General features: G+C 30.8%; 1 protein-coding gene across 3 annotated transcripts; it reads right to left on the bottom strand.

The window, feature by feature from the left end:
• Nucleotides 1-326: 326 nt before the first annotated feature.
• Nucleotides 327-9,628, bottom strand: LOC149877662 (uncharacterized). 3 transcript variants are annotated; one of them, XM_090074169.1, is made up of 4 exons: nucleotides 9,466-9,628; nucleotides 5,206-5,268; nucleotides 4,878-5,132; nucleotides 327-4,611 (listed from the first exon to the last, which is right to left on the bottom strand). In XM_090074169.1, the coding sequence occupies exons 2-4, from the start codon at nucleotides 5,264-5,266 to the stop codon at nucleotides 680-682; spliced, it is 4,248 nt and encodes a 1,415-aa protein (XP_089930295.1). In that variant the 5' UTR covers nucleotides 5,267-5,268; nucleotides 9,466-9,628; the 3' UTR covers nucleotides 327-679. The 3 variants fall into 3 exon arrangements, with proteins under 3 accessions (XP_089930295.1, XP_089930296.1, XP_089930294.1); XM_090074170.1 differs by lacking the exon at nucleotides 9,466-9,628 and adding an exon at nucleotides 5,499-5,546; XM_090074168.1 differs by lacking the exon at nucleotides 9,466-9,628 and having other exon boundaries at nucleotides 5,206-5,397.
• Between the last annotated feature and the right edge of the window lie 4,407 nt (nucleotides 9,629-14,035).

Raw genomic sequence — 14,035 nt, 5'->3', positions numbered from 1 at the left:
TTAAATGTGGCGTGCAAAATGTGAAAACATACTGCAGTCCTAAAACCCATACTTGAAGTGGAAGTCTTTTGAAAAACCAGGCTGGAAGGTGGTTTTAAACTTCTTTTTGAGTTGTACCTGATTGAATTCACGGGTCATTATGCTCTTATAAATTGTAGTTTCATTTGCAATAAGAAAAACGGCATTCGAAGTACTATTCTCTTTCATTTCTAATCAATGAGAGAGTTTTCTTAAAGAACTTAATTGTTGATAAAAGTTATCAACTTCTGTAATCGTAGGTTTCAGCAAGTTTCAGAAAATTTATACTGACTGTAGCAAGATACTTCTTTGAAAATATCCGAAATAAACATTTCTGAATCTATATCTTAGCTTCATTTAAATTACAGTGGAAAAAAAAAAGCTCTAGGCATAGCTCTTTTATAATAAAACGATTTTAGAGTTTAAGTTAACTAATATCTAAAGTCTAACATGATCACTGATGTTCCTGCTTGAGGAAACTTGGAGAAGTAAGTATTAAAGTTTCAAACTATCTAACTTGATCTGTCAACCAAACTCAAAAGCTTAAACTCATCATAATTCATCTTCTGATCCCGATCTTTGCAAATTGCATTTTTCTTGTAAAGAAATGTTTTGTAGCTAAAGTCAACGGATGATCGCTTCCTAGAACTCTTATTTGCTCTCATTTTATCAACCTCAGGGAATATTTCAAATCACTCTTGGTCATGAGATCCAAGCAGAGTGCTCTATTATAATTTGTAGTCAAAGTTGATGGGTGAATCCTACCCAGAACTTCAGTTTGAATAGTTTCAACCATGGTATAAATTTTAAAAGCTTGATCATATTTACCCATGTGAGCCAGGCAGAGTGCTATGTTATGCTTTGTAGTAAGAGATAAGGGGTGATTGCTACCCAAAACTTCGGTTTGAATATTTTCAACTTTAGTGTAGATGTTAAATGCTTTGTCATATTTACCCATGTGATCCAAGCAGAGTGCTCTACTCTGTTTTGTAGTTAAAGTCAATGGGTGGTTACTTCCCAGAACCTTAGATAGAACATTTTCAACTTTAGAAAAAATTTTAAAAGCTTTATCGTATTTACCAATGTGATGTAAACAAACTGCTGTATAGTGTTTTGTAGTTAAAGTGGACAGATGATTGCTCCCCAGAACTTCTGTTTTCCTTTTTTCAACTTCGGAGAGAATTTCATTAGCTAACTCGTATTTACCCATTTCACGCAAGCAATTCGCTCTATTATGTTTTGTAGTTAAAGTCGAAAGATGATTGCTCCCCAGAGCTTCTGTTCTCCTTTTTTCAACTTCACAGAGAATTTCATAAGCTAACTCGTATTTACCCATTTCACTCAAGCAGATTGCTTTATTATGTTTTGTAGATAAAGTTGAAAGATGATTGCTCCCCAAAACTTCTGTTTGAGTTTTTTCAACTTCGGAGAGAAGTTCATTAGCTAACTCGTATTTACCCATGTCACGCAAGCAATTCGCTCTATTATGTTTTGTATTTAAAGTCGAAAGATGATTGCTCCCCAGAACTTCTGTTCTCCTTTTTTCAACTTCGGAGAGAATTTCATTAGCTGACTCGTATTTACCCATGTCATGCAAGCAATTCGCTCTATTATGTTTTGTATTTAAAGTCGAAAGATGATTGCTCCCCAGAGCTTCTGTTCTCCTTTTTTCAACTTCGCAGAGAATTTCATAAGCTAACTCGTATTTACCCATTTCACTCAAGCAGATTGCTTTACTATGTTTTGTAGTTAAAGTCGAAAGATGATTGCTCCCCAGAACTTTTGTTATCATTTTTTCAACTTCGGAGAGAAGTTCATTAGCTAACTCGTATTTACCCATTTCACGTAAGCAATTCGCTCTATTACGTTTTGTAGTTAAAGACAAAAGATGATTGCTCCCCAGAGCTTCTGTTTGAGTTTTTTCAACTTCGGAGAGAATTTCAATAGCTAACTCGTATTTACCCATTTTACGCAAGCAATTCGCTCTATTACGTTTTGTAGTTAAAGTCGAAAGATGATTCCTTCCCAGAACTTTTGTTATCATTTTTTCAACTTCGGAGAGAAGTTCATTAGCTATCTCGTATTTACCCATGTCACGCAAGCAAGCCGCTCTATTACGTTTTGTAGTTAAAGTTGAATGATGATTGCTCCCCAGAACTTCTGTTTGAGTTTTTTCAACTTCGGAGAGAATTTCATTAGCTAACTCGTATTTACCCATGTCACGCAAGCAATTCGCTCTATTATGTTTTGTATTTAAAGTCGAAAGATGATTGCTCCCCAGAGCTTCTGTTCTCCTTTTTTCAACTTTGCAGAGAATTTCATAAGCTAACTCGTATTTACCCATTTCACGCAAGCAATTCGCTCTATTATGTTTTGTAGTTAAAGTCGAAAGATGATTGCTCCCCAGAACTTTTGTTATCATTTTTTCAACTTCGGAGAGAAGTTCATTAGCTAACTCGTATTTACCCATGCTACGCAAGCAAGTCGCTCTATTATGCTTTGTATTTAAAGTCAAAAGATGATTGCTCCCCAGAGCTTCTGTTCTCCTGTTTTCAACTTCGGAGAAAAGTTCATTAGCTAACTCGTATTTACCCATGTCACGCAAGCAGATTGCTTTACTATGTTTTGTAGATAAAGTCGAAAGATGATTGCTCCCAAAAGCTTCTGTTTGAGTTTTTTCAATTTCGGAGAGAAGTTCATTAGCTAACTCGTATTTGTCCATTTCACGCAAGCAATTCGCTCTATTACGTTTTGTAGTTAATGTCGAAAGATGATTGCTCTCCAGAGCTTCTGTTTGAGTTTTTTCAACTTCGGAGAGAATTTCAATAGCTAACTCGTATTTACCCATTTCACACAAGCAACTCGCTTTACTCCGTTTTGTAGTTAAAGTCGAAGGATGATTGCTCCCCAGACTTTCTTTAAAACATTTTTCAACTTCTGAAAAAACATCATAGGCATTTTCATATTTACCCATGTCAAGCATGCAGTTTGCCCTCTCATTTTTTGTAACTAAGGTCTGAGGATGATTGGTCCCAAAAACATTTGTTTTTACTTTTTCAACATCGATTAAGTATTCAAAGGCTTCATCATATTTACCCATCTCCCTCATACAACATGCTTTATTATGTTTTGTAGTTAAAGTCAATTCATTGTTTTTCCCCAGAACTTTTGTTTCAATACTTTCAACTTCTGAATAAATTTCAATAGCTTCTTCATATCTACCCATAGCAACCAAAGCCTGCGCTCTTAGGTGGTTTGTATTCAACGTTGACTGGTGCTTGATTCCTAGAGATTTGGCTTCAATATCTTCAACTCCTTTTAAAAATTGGAGATCATATTGGAAATAGCCTTTTGTACACAATAATTCATGAACCCTTTTCGCAATGTTTTTAAATTCCTCACACACTTCATGTTCTTTTTTTATAAACGCGTGAATAAAATGTTTATACCAGTGGAATCCATAGTCAATGTGTTCTGTACAGAAATGTTCGTCCAATTTCATACCTGACAATTCTTGTTTTATGAAACCGGTTAAAATTTTAAAATGTTTTAAAGAAATCTTATGCTGTTTTTGAAATGTTTCACATGCTAACTGAGTAAGTTCGTGCATGGAAAACTTGAGAAGTGTAGATTTATCGAGATCGCTCTCTTGGTTAATAAGAGAAAGGTTCATCATGACTGCAATGGCATGTTTTATTTGGTCAGAACTTTTTACGCCGATGAAAGTAGAAAGTTGGTTTATAAACTCTGGTGTTATGCTTTTTCCATCGCAATACGATAAACAATTCAAAATATCTATTGTTAAGAATTCTTTGTTTGTTTGTAATTTATTCAAGACTATGTTTATGGTTGTCACAACTGATTTCGTTTCCGCTTCGGTAGTAAACTCCTCAAGTACAGGTACTGAACTAGATTGATATCTTTCTATATACTCTTTTGAGGAGATGTGCGTGTTGTTTATGTAGATAATAGATTGATGAAGAGCGAACGGGTGGTATCTTAGAGTTTCGGCCAATTCTTTTAGTGCTTCCTTGTTTTCTGTATTGATACTTTTTTCCAGGAAGCATAATGCGTCTTGCTGAGAGAAAACTTCTATATCCATTTTCAATGCATTAATTGTCCAACCTCTCCATTGTGATGTCACCAAAGTGAATGAGTTAGGCAGGTTAGAAACGTATTTCGTAAACTTTTTAGCACTTCCGTCGTCGACGTTGTCGAAAATGTATAATGTTTTTCCTGTTTTGTAGTAGTTATGAAGTTTGGCTGCTATGGTTTTGAGGCTGAGTGTATCTTCCTTGGAGTTTGTTGTAGATAATCCCAGTTGTTCGCTGAAATTGATTATAGACATACGTATTTTGTCGTTCGCTGCGTCTAGCCAGACTATGTTGTCGTAGCATTTATGATAGACTGAAGCATATTTTCGAGCAAGTTGAGTTTTTCCGATTCCTGACATTCCTGTTAAAACCAGAAACAGTTTTCCTGACTCCTGCAATTTGTTCAAATCTTCATGAATTTGATAAAGCTCTTTATCCCGTCCAAAAAATGTTGATAATGGCTTCTGAACTCCAAACGTAGCATATCTAGGTACCATTTCTGAAGAAAAAAAAGGGCTGAACAAAAACTCGCTGAGCAATTAAATTTCAAGTAAACATTAATATTATTTTTTGTATTACTGCAACATGTTTCAATTCATATTTAGCTCAACAATCCCGTATAACGCAAGGCATATCTTGTTAATTCGTTAAAAAAAATGGAAACGCATTCTTATTAAAATGTTGTTTTTAACAACGCACTGCCGGTATGTCTTAAAAACAGTGAAGAGAACATATGAATTAAATGATAATAATATAATTGCATACTTCTTTCGCATTCTTTTACTAGGTCCTTTCTTTCGATAACATGTAATACGTTTTTCAAATCACGCCAGACTTTGCTAGGATTGGCTCTTCTCCAATTGTTTAACATTTGAAACGTTCGCTCGTATGTGTTTGAGAAATCCTCATTTATTTGACTGAGCTTTGTTTCTCTGATTGAAAGAAAGCGAGCAAATCTGGGGTAGCTATATGTCAGTTTATCAGCCAGAGTTTCAAACACATCTTTCGATAGCCGTTCAACTAAAAGCGAATAAGGTGAAAAACAAAGATATTGATGTTGCTTTTAAAATGAAACTTCAAATAAAATGTCTACCTTCGATCTCATCAAACTCGTCTTCTCTTTCCTCAGACATTTTTTTTTCTGTGGTCAACATTCCTTTAAAAAAAACAGCTCTCATAAGTTAAAAGTTAAGAGAATCGATTTTCTTGACTTAGAAGGAGTGATCCTAAATGCAAATAAAATCAAAACGTGGATAAAAATGATGACAAGACAACAAATGTTCATTAAAAGATATTGAGAAAAATATTTATGCTGTACCAAAGAGATTATATTTTATTTATTACAATCATTGAATTATTATAATAATATTATATTTATCACATCACCTGAACATAGTAATTAATTATACACTCTAAAAAAAAATCCGTTGAATACAACGAATTGGGTAACAGATCAATCCGTCGCTATTGCACCAACGGCTTTTCCGTTAAGTTAACGGATTAAAGTTTTAACGGATTGAAGTCCGTTGATATTTTTTCGATAAAACAATCCTTTTAAATTAAGGAGTTATTACGTCAGTGCATCAAATTATCCACTGTTTTTATTCAGTTAAAATAACGTTATTGTAGGGAATAATCAGTTAAAATCATTCCATTATAATTAAAGATGAATTAAGCCACATAGCATTGTAATTTGATAATAAAATAATCCTTACATTTTTAATATTTCGATTATTTAATTATGATATTCTTAATACACATTGGTTCTTACCATTATAAATGTAATAATTACCACCCATCCGATACAAGCAGTACTAATTATACAAACTACTATGGTTGGGAGAAATATAGTGCTCAATTTGTTAGCAAGCTTCAAATACTCTTTAACTGGACATTGAAAACTAATCAAATTTTGTAATAATGTAATTCAGTACACAAACTTTAAATTACAATCAAAATAGTTTTTAAATATATTTTTAATAGTCATTATATTTGAGGTTATAAAACATCTGTATAAAACACACACACACCCATATACACAATAGATGTTTAAACTAAACCAATTGTTAACAAACTAGGTTTTAGGTTTTAACGCTGCTGTTCTTAGTACATGTTTAACACTTCAATTCCAGCAACGTGTTGTCAATTCCTAAAGATAAATATAAAATAAAATACAATAAAGAAAATACGGAACCTAAATGATATAAATAGTATGAAATGAAAATAAAATTTTACTAAGTACCTTTAAGAAATATTGCTATTTCTAATTCCTGATTTATAAATTGATAATAGAAATTTTTTTATTTTATTTATTTCCGATACCATTTTCTAAAGATAAAGTTCAATGCAACAACTAAATAATATCTTTAATAAAAATGTGTAACAAAAGATAATCTTATCTGATAACTGAAAGGTTCTATAATTTCCACATACTTCAAAACCTCTCAGGAACAAAATAAGAAAAAGGTCTCCAACTTAAATAACAATAAATTAAAACAAAAATAAATAAGCTCACCAAAAGAGATCCAAATAACAATATCAGAATTTCAATTTCATACCGCATCCCTTGTGTCTAAGTAGTAAATTCTAAACGAATATAAACAAGGCATACATAAACTTAGTTGTACCTAACCTAAATAGATATCCCTATCAAAAGAAATGCAAATCAAAATCTAATTTTTAATTTTACAACTAATTTAAACTTACAGCGTGATATTGCATACCATGTGTCTAAAATAGCAAATTAAAAGGATATAAACAAGCCATATAAAGATAATTGTGTAACTAACCATTTAGTTTATACTGAAACTGTGTAACTACAAAAAAGCTGGCAAATTAAACTTATTGCAACAAACCTTTTATCTATGATGTAAATGTGATTTAAAGATCCTGTAAACAAAAAATATTGTTAACAACTCATTTTTTACAATATTTGTCTGATGTAACTGACAAATTTATTTTTAAAAAAATACAATAACAAGGAACAGATATCTGTAATACTTGAACATGATTAAACCATTGTAAGCTGATGTCCATGTAAGTCCTTAACTTGCTTAAACTACATATTAAAGCTAAAAACATATAAGATAATAATACAAATATTAAAAATAATAACACATCTATATATTTTTTTATAGTTAAATGATTATAGAAAAAAAAATTCAAAACTTTATTATTTTTTATGTAAAGTACTTCAATATGCTGACAAATAAAACTCTAACAAACAAGATTTAAAAAATAATTTATCAAAAGAATATCTTTTGAATTTTTTTTTTTTAAATTAATATATATATATATATATATGTATATAAATATATATATATATATATATATATATATATATCAATATATTTTGTGTTAAGGATATTACAAAAAACACAGGTCATTGAAAATAGTAATTCACTAATAAAACGCAATGACCTAAATAATATAAAGAAAAGACAAGAGAAAAACATAAGAAATAAACTAGTCACATAGCAAAAGTAGAACTTTACAAAAATTTATAAGTAACACTTATAAAACAGACTTTTAAAAGAGTTAAAATATAGGTCAAATAGTTATTATAATGTATTCACATATACATACATATATACACATATACACAAATAAGAAATTATAATATGTACATAAACATAAAGAAAAAAGTTATAGAGGTAAAGAATAAAGTTAAGCGTAACTTTTTAGGTAAAAATGATAGAGTGACGTTAAGAACAGATTCTTGGATCTAAGGATAAAATCTGTTTTTAGGGTGAACGGAAGAGTGTTCCAAGAAAGGATACCCTGATATGTAATGGAATTTATTCCATGTTTAGTTGCCTGTTTTATTATATATATATATATATATATATATATATATATATATATATATATATATATATATATATATATATATATATATATATATATATATATATATGTATATATAAATATAAATATATATATATATACACATATATACACACACAGACACACACAGACACACACACACACAGACACACACGCATCTCATGAGGAATTATTGTTGAATGCTGGTTTTCATAATGTTTTCTTACTTTTATGAAACTAATGAAAACTCTATTGCATTTATCAAAAGTGCATTTGACTTCTGAACCTCTCGAAGTCAATCCATGTAAATTTCGAAAATGAGAAAAAAGGATATGTAATGATGAAAAACATAATCTACAGAGGAAGCACTTCGTAATTTCTTTCGGAAACCATTTTTAAAAAAATTTTTATTTCAACGGTTTTGTTATTTTATCCGTTGAATTAATGGAATTTCGAAGATTACGTAATTTGTTAACTTGATTCCGTTAATTTTGCTGTTTTTGGAAACGAATTACTTCGTTAATTTAACGGAGACACGCAATCCGTTACTTTTTCTAACGGAATGTTTTTAGAGTGTACTTTAATGATAGGGTAACAACATTCATATAGAAATAACAATCTAATAATGAAAATATATTGATATAAATTAATATAAAAAATGTTGTGTTGAGGATAATATTAATATATTAATAAAATTGCAAATAGATTTAGTTAAATTTTCTTATTAAGATTAAGAGATGAAGATTGCAGTTTATCTTTTAGATGTTTACTTTATTTAATTTTTAAAACTCAACGTCAAAAGTTTCAAACTTTCTATGAAATTATTTAAGTTATTTAAATAAGAGTTTATTTTTTGAGCGTGTGTTTCCATTTGTTCAAAAAGACCTTTTATAAACATAGCATTTTGAGATACAGAACAGGTTAAGTAGGCTAATTAAGCTCAAATAAATAGCATCTCATAAATTAATTATGTAGTGTCATGAACCTTTTCTACGAATAAAATCATACACCAAAACCACCAAAATGAGCTTTTCAATAATCAGAAATACAGAACTCAACATTTCAAACAAAACAAAACCATCTCAGAAGAGCTAAATACCAATCCATTAGCACCATCTCTCTAATATAAGACCATTTGCGACCAATGATGCGATATTTTCCTCAACTGCAAATAATCTTTGATTAACAAATGCTTTAAGTTCTTCAGTCAATCAGCCATTTATCAAGTAAAAACTATAGGCAACGAAAAAGTAGTAAGCAAGTTAGCCAAATATATTTCAAAGTTTTTAAATTCATAGTGAAGATTTCTAACGTTTCTAAGCTCGAATGACTAAGTCCTTTTTGCTTAATGTTTTTGGTGAAAAAATGTGCACCTCAATCCGCAATTACGAAAAGTTTGTTGTTACGAAAGATTTGTTGAAAAATTGTTTCAGAAGAAAAACACGATTTGTTAAAGGAAACTAACTATATGAACAGTTTTTTCATCCAGACCAAGCAAATGGAGGAAAAATATATTAAAAAAACTCACTTTTTGAGAAGCCATTTTTGTTTCCACATATATTGATAACTCTATATATTAACTCGATCACCTTCTTGATGTTCAACGTTTATGTAACGTTGTTTGATCGTTTAACGTTGTTTGATCGTTTAACGTTGTTTTATATTTTCATATTAAAGTTATTTTGTAAGGGCTTCCTTTTTTATTTTTTTGTAACTCGATCATGGTGTTTGATCAACGAACTACTTTTATTGACTTTAGGCTGTTATAGCAAAAATTAAATCTTGACATCTTTCAGTATTAACAAACTAAATCAGATAAACTTTTTGATCTGGCTCTAAGCTCTACCCCAAAACTGAGTTTTCGTTTTGAAGTTTTTGGTATTAGTAACCATTAGATCACAGGTTTTTGGTATTAGCAGCTATTTGCTCTTGGATTCAGTGTAAAACACTTACAGTTTTGGTGAAAAAATACACATAAGTAGAGAAGCAAAATTAAAAACTTATTTTGTACTACAGTTTCATTATTTACTGTTTCAATGGATTTTAGCAAATTTCAAAAATGTCATGCAATTTGATGCCAGGCAGTTTTTTTTGAAAATGGAACGGAATCATCTTTTCTGAATCCATATCAAAATACTGATATATTTTTTCTAACACGCAAAATATGTGTAAAAAAAGTCAATTTTTAGCTTTGACAAAGTCAGTTATAGATTTGATTAAAGTGCTTCATTAAAGCGACTGCTATAGGAAACAAAACGTGTTCGTAAGAGATTTTTATCTTTATTAAACTCATGCAAACTATAAAATTATTATGCTGTTTGGTGAAGGTTTTTTTTGAAATTGAATAAAACACAGTTTTCTGAATCCATATCATAACGTTGATTGATTTCCACAACAGGCAAAATAAATGTGTATATGTCCATATTCAGCGCTGACAAAGTAAGAAAATTTCTTAACGAAAAGTGCTTTATTAAAATGACTGCGAAAGGAAATTAACCATGCTCATAAGGGATTTATTAGCTTTAATGAGCTCATCAAAGCTCTAACATTATTACTTAAATTATGTTTGGAAAAGCCATTAAATAATACAACAAGAAAACTTTTACAAATCTACAAATACCCAAAAGAGTTGCATGCTAGTTTTATGAAGATTATTCGCTTTCTATTGGTAAACAGGTGCTTCACAAGTTAAATTCTTGAATATTTACGGCAAACTTTTATCATTCATGTAAGACCTCTCTTTACTTCAGCGAGTTTTTTTTGTCTAGTGGTTCCTAACATTCTTTCAATCAACCACCATATACTTAAGTTAAGCTGGATGAGGTCTGAGAATAATTAGTTCACCCTCAGTTAAAGTACCTGCTTTTTAGAAGCCGTTGGTGCCTCTTTTACACAAAGTATTTTCAGTGTTTTATACAATTTATGTTCGGCTTATAAGGTTTAATATTCATCTTTAAAACACAAGTTCTCACCTCAAAAGTTTAAACGCCAAAGTAACAGTTTTGGGAAGATGATAAAAAGCATTTTCAATTTTGGCTTCTAAAAAATACACCACCTCATTTATGGTCCGGCATTACAGCTCAAACAATCACGTAATCACGTATAACGCAAGCAAAAAATAGGTGAATCCTATTCAAAGATTGCATTTGTAAAAATTTCATTTTCAGAACCAACTTTCGAGTGCAACGCATCGAGTTTTTATACGCGATAAAATTATTCATACCCCTAGCATATTATTAAAAATTGTTTTCATACCCTAACGTGTTTATTTTTTATTGCTATAAAAAAATGAATATGTGTAAACATGATAATAAAAAAGAATGACTTTACAAGACCATTTTTACGTCAACTTTACCAACATAAATGTAAAACAATACGAAGAATCTCGTTTAAGCAAATTATATATACCGTAAGAATCAGGGTGCGTATTCACCAAACTTTCGTAGCTTTTGCACAGCTCAACTAAGGTTTAAGGAAATCGTAAGTTCATGTGTTAGAGTTTAACGTCCTCCAGCTAATTGCCTTGTGGACGCATGCCTACTCCATCCAGAGGAGACTCTGTGAGCGTCGTCCCAGAGTTTTTCCCCCCTTCGGGAAGTAGACAATAGCCCAACCGTCGTCCGGGTTAGTATCCTGATGACCGTTTATAGGGGGGCTAGCCCTATAGTGATCAGGTTTACTTCCCCGTCAGGTAAGTGCATGTTACTATTTAGTATTCACCAAAATTTCGCAGCATTTCCGTAAAGTTTGGGTTGCGCATAAGTTGCGCTGAACTTACTTAAAAACTCACGAAAGTTTTTTTGAAGCGCAACTGCGCAAATTTGGTGAATACAACTTTTACAGTTTTGAACTTGCGCAAAAAAAAAAAAAGTTTGGTGAATACGCACCCAGGCAGTTTTTTTCTACAAACAATTTTTTGTTGGTAATTATGATGTTGGGTTATTATGTTTGATTATATTTAGTATATTATTTTACTATATTTAGTATAGTACTTCATATAACATAAAAGCAGCAACTTTATATACGACATAAGTATTCAGACCTATTGACTTTATATAGTGCTGTAAATATTAAAAGTATTTTAATAAATATTTGAAAAAAATACTTCTTTTGTTTTATATCAAAAGTTTTCCAAAGAACCTAAGTTTGCCTAAAGTCCATGAAATTGGTCTTGAGGTACGGCAAATGATTGTTGATGATCAGGAAAGAGGCTTCGGGTATAGAAAAACTACAGAAAAATTTAATAAAAGCAAGGCAACGGTCGAATCAATAATACAAAATTATAAAAAAACTGAAAGTGTGCAAAACAAAGGGCCGTTCAGGCCGTCCACCAAAAACAACATCTAGAGAAGATAAACTTTATTATACGAGAAGTAAAGCGAGAGCCTGTTTTTCTGCCAGAGCTGTTAAAGAGAAACTAAGCGTGAATGTTTCTGAACGAAAATGCATCGTAGACTTCGCTCTGCAGGGTTTTATGTATCCCGTGTCTTAAAAAAACCTTTCATTTCAAGAAAAATAAAAACAAAACGCTTCTCCTTTGCAAAAAGTATTTTTCAAAGCCACGAGATTTTTGTAAATCAGTTTTATGGTCTGATGAAAGTAAATTCGAAGTAAAGAATTCCCAAAAAAAAAGACCAAATGTATGTAAAAGAAAAGGAAAAACCCTCGGACAAAAAAACTCTAAAAGCGTCAAACACGAAGGTGGTAATGTACTTGTTTGGAGCTGTTTCAGTTATAATGGAGTTGGTAACTTGATATGCAAATATTTTATGAAACAACCCCCTTCTTCAAAAAATTAGGATTGCAGGATCAATTTGTCTTCCAGAAGACAATGATCTGAAACATACCAGTGGGATTGCCAAAGTATATGTCGAAGAAAATGAAATAGAATTATTGGAGTAACCTGCTCCAAGTTCGGATATCAATCCGATTGAAAATTTGTAGTATTATTTGGATGACAAAGCTAATAGGAATGAGCGCACACCAACAACCAAAAATTCTTTTTAGCTTTGCAGGAAGCTTGGCATAATATTCCTCAAAATCATTTACAAAATTTAATTGATAGTATTCCTCGTCGCTTGCAAGAAAAAAATTGATGTTCATCGACTTTACACTAAATATTAACTAACTATAAAACAAATAACTCGGATATCGATGGCTCCGCGCAAAATCGGACTATCTCCGCGGAAAACAAATTTGGCATATCTGCAATCTCCGCCAAAAACAAAATTGGCATATCTGCAATCTCCGCGTAAAACAAAATTGGACTATCTGCATTTTTGCCAGATACATTTTTGGACTATCTGCGTTTTTCGGGTGCATAAATTTTTGGTGGTGTTTCTTTAAATATTTGAAGTTTTTTATAAAATTCTACAATTTTTTAAATAATAGCGATTATTTAAACATTTATTAATAGCGATTATTTAAACACAAAACCTTGATCATAACTTGATTAAGTTTGTGAGTAATCAAGTGGTTTTAGTTAAGATAAATATGTTAAAAATAACCTATGTTATTGTTAATAATAATATAGCATATGTAACAAAACATTGTTATTTTACATACTAATTGCTAAATTCATCATACATACTTTGTCAATTTTATTTAGCCTTGTTGTTGTGACTAATAAGTTTAGATCAAATTAAATTCTTGGTATGTTATGTTGCAATGTTGCTAAGTGGTCTTTATACACAAGATCTGCATATAAATATATACAGGATGTCTGCGAAATCAGGGAAATGCCAGGGAATTCGGATATCTTCAAAAAAATCAGGGGATTATCAGAGAAATTAGGTTAAATTTTAGAAAAATCAGGAAAGATGAGTCTTTATCAAACTTATATAACTTAAATAAGTTGTATATAGTTCACGTAATCTAAAAGTTTATTTGGCAGATAGTTTTATGAACTTCTCTTGATATATTTAATGTGGGTTGTATTATTGTTTATATTTTTGCAGTTGAAGAGCATTTTTCTAAACGAGAAATAGGTAAATATCAGGGAAAAGCTAGGGAAATCCAACTTATAATATTGGCAGACACCCTGTGTATATATATATATATATATATATATATATATATATATATATATATATATATAT

This window comes from Hydra viridissima, unplaced genomic scaffold (assembly GCF_058129835.1).
Source record: "Hydra viridissima isolate aposymbiotic clone 2 unplaced genomic scaffold, HvirCarnegie_v1 scaffold_16, whole genome shotgun sequence".
Classification (NCBI taxonomy): domain Eukaryota; kingdom Metazoa; phylum Cnidaria; class Hydrozoa; order Anthoathecata; family Hydridae; genus Hydra; species Hydra viridissima.
This window is presented reverse-complemented; position numbering and strand designations above follow the sequence as displayed.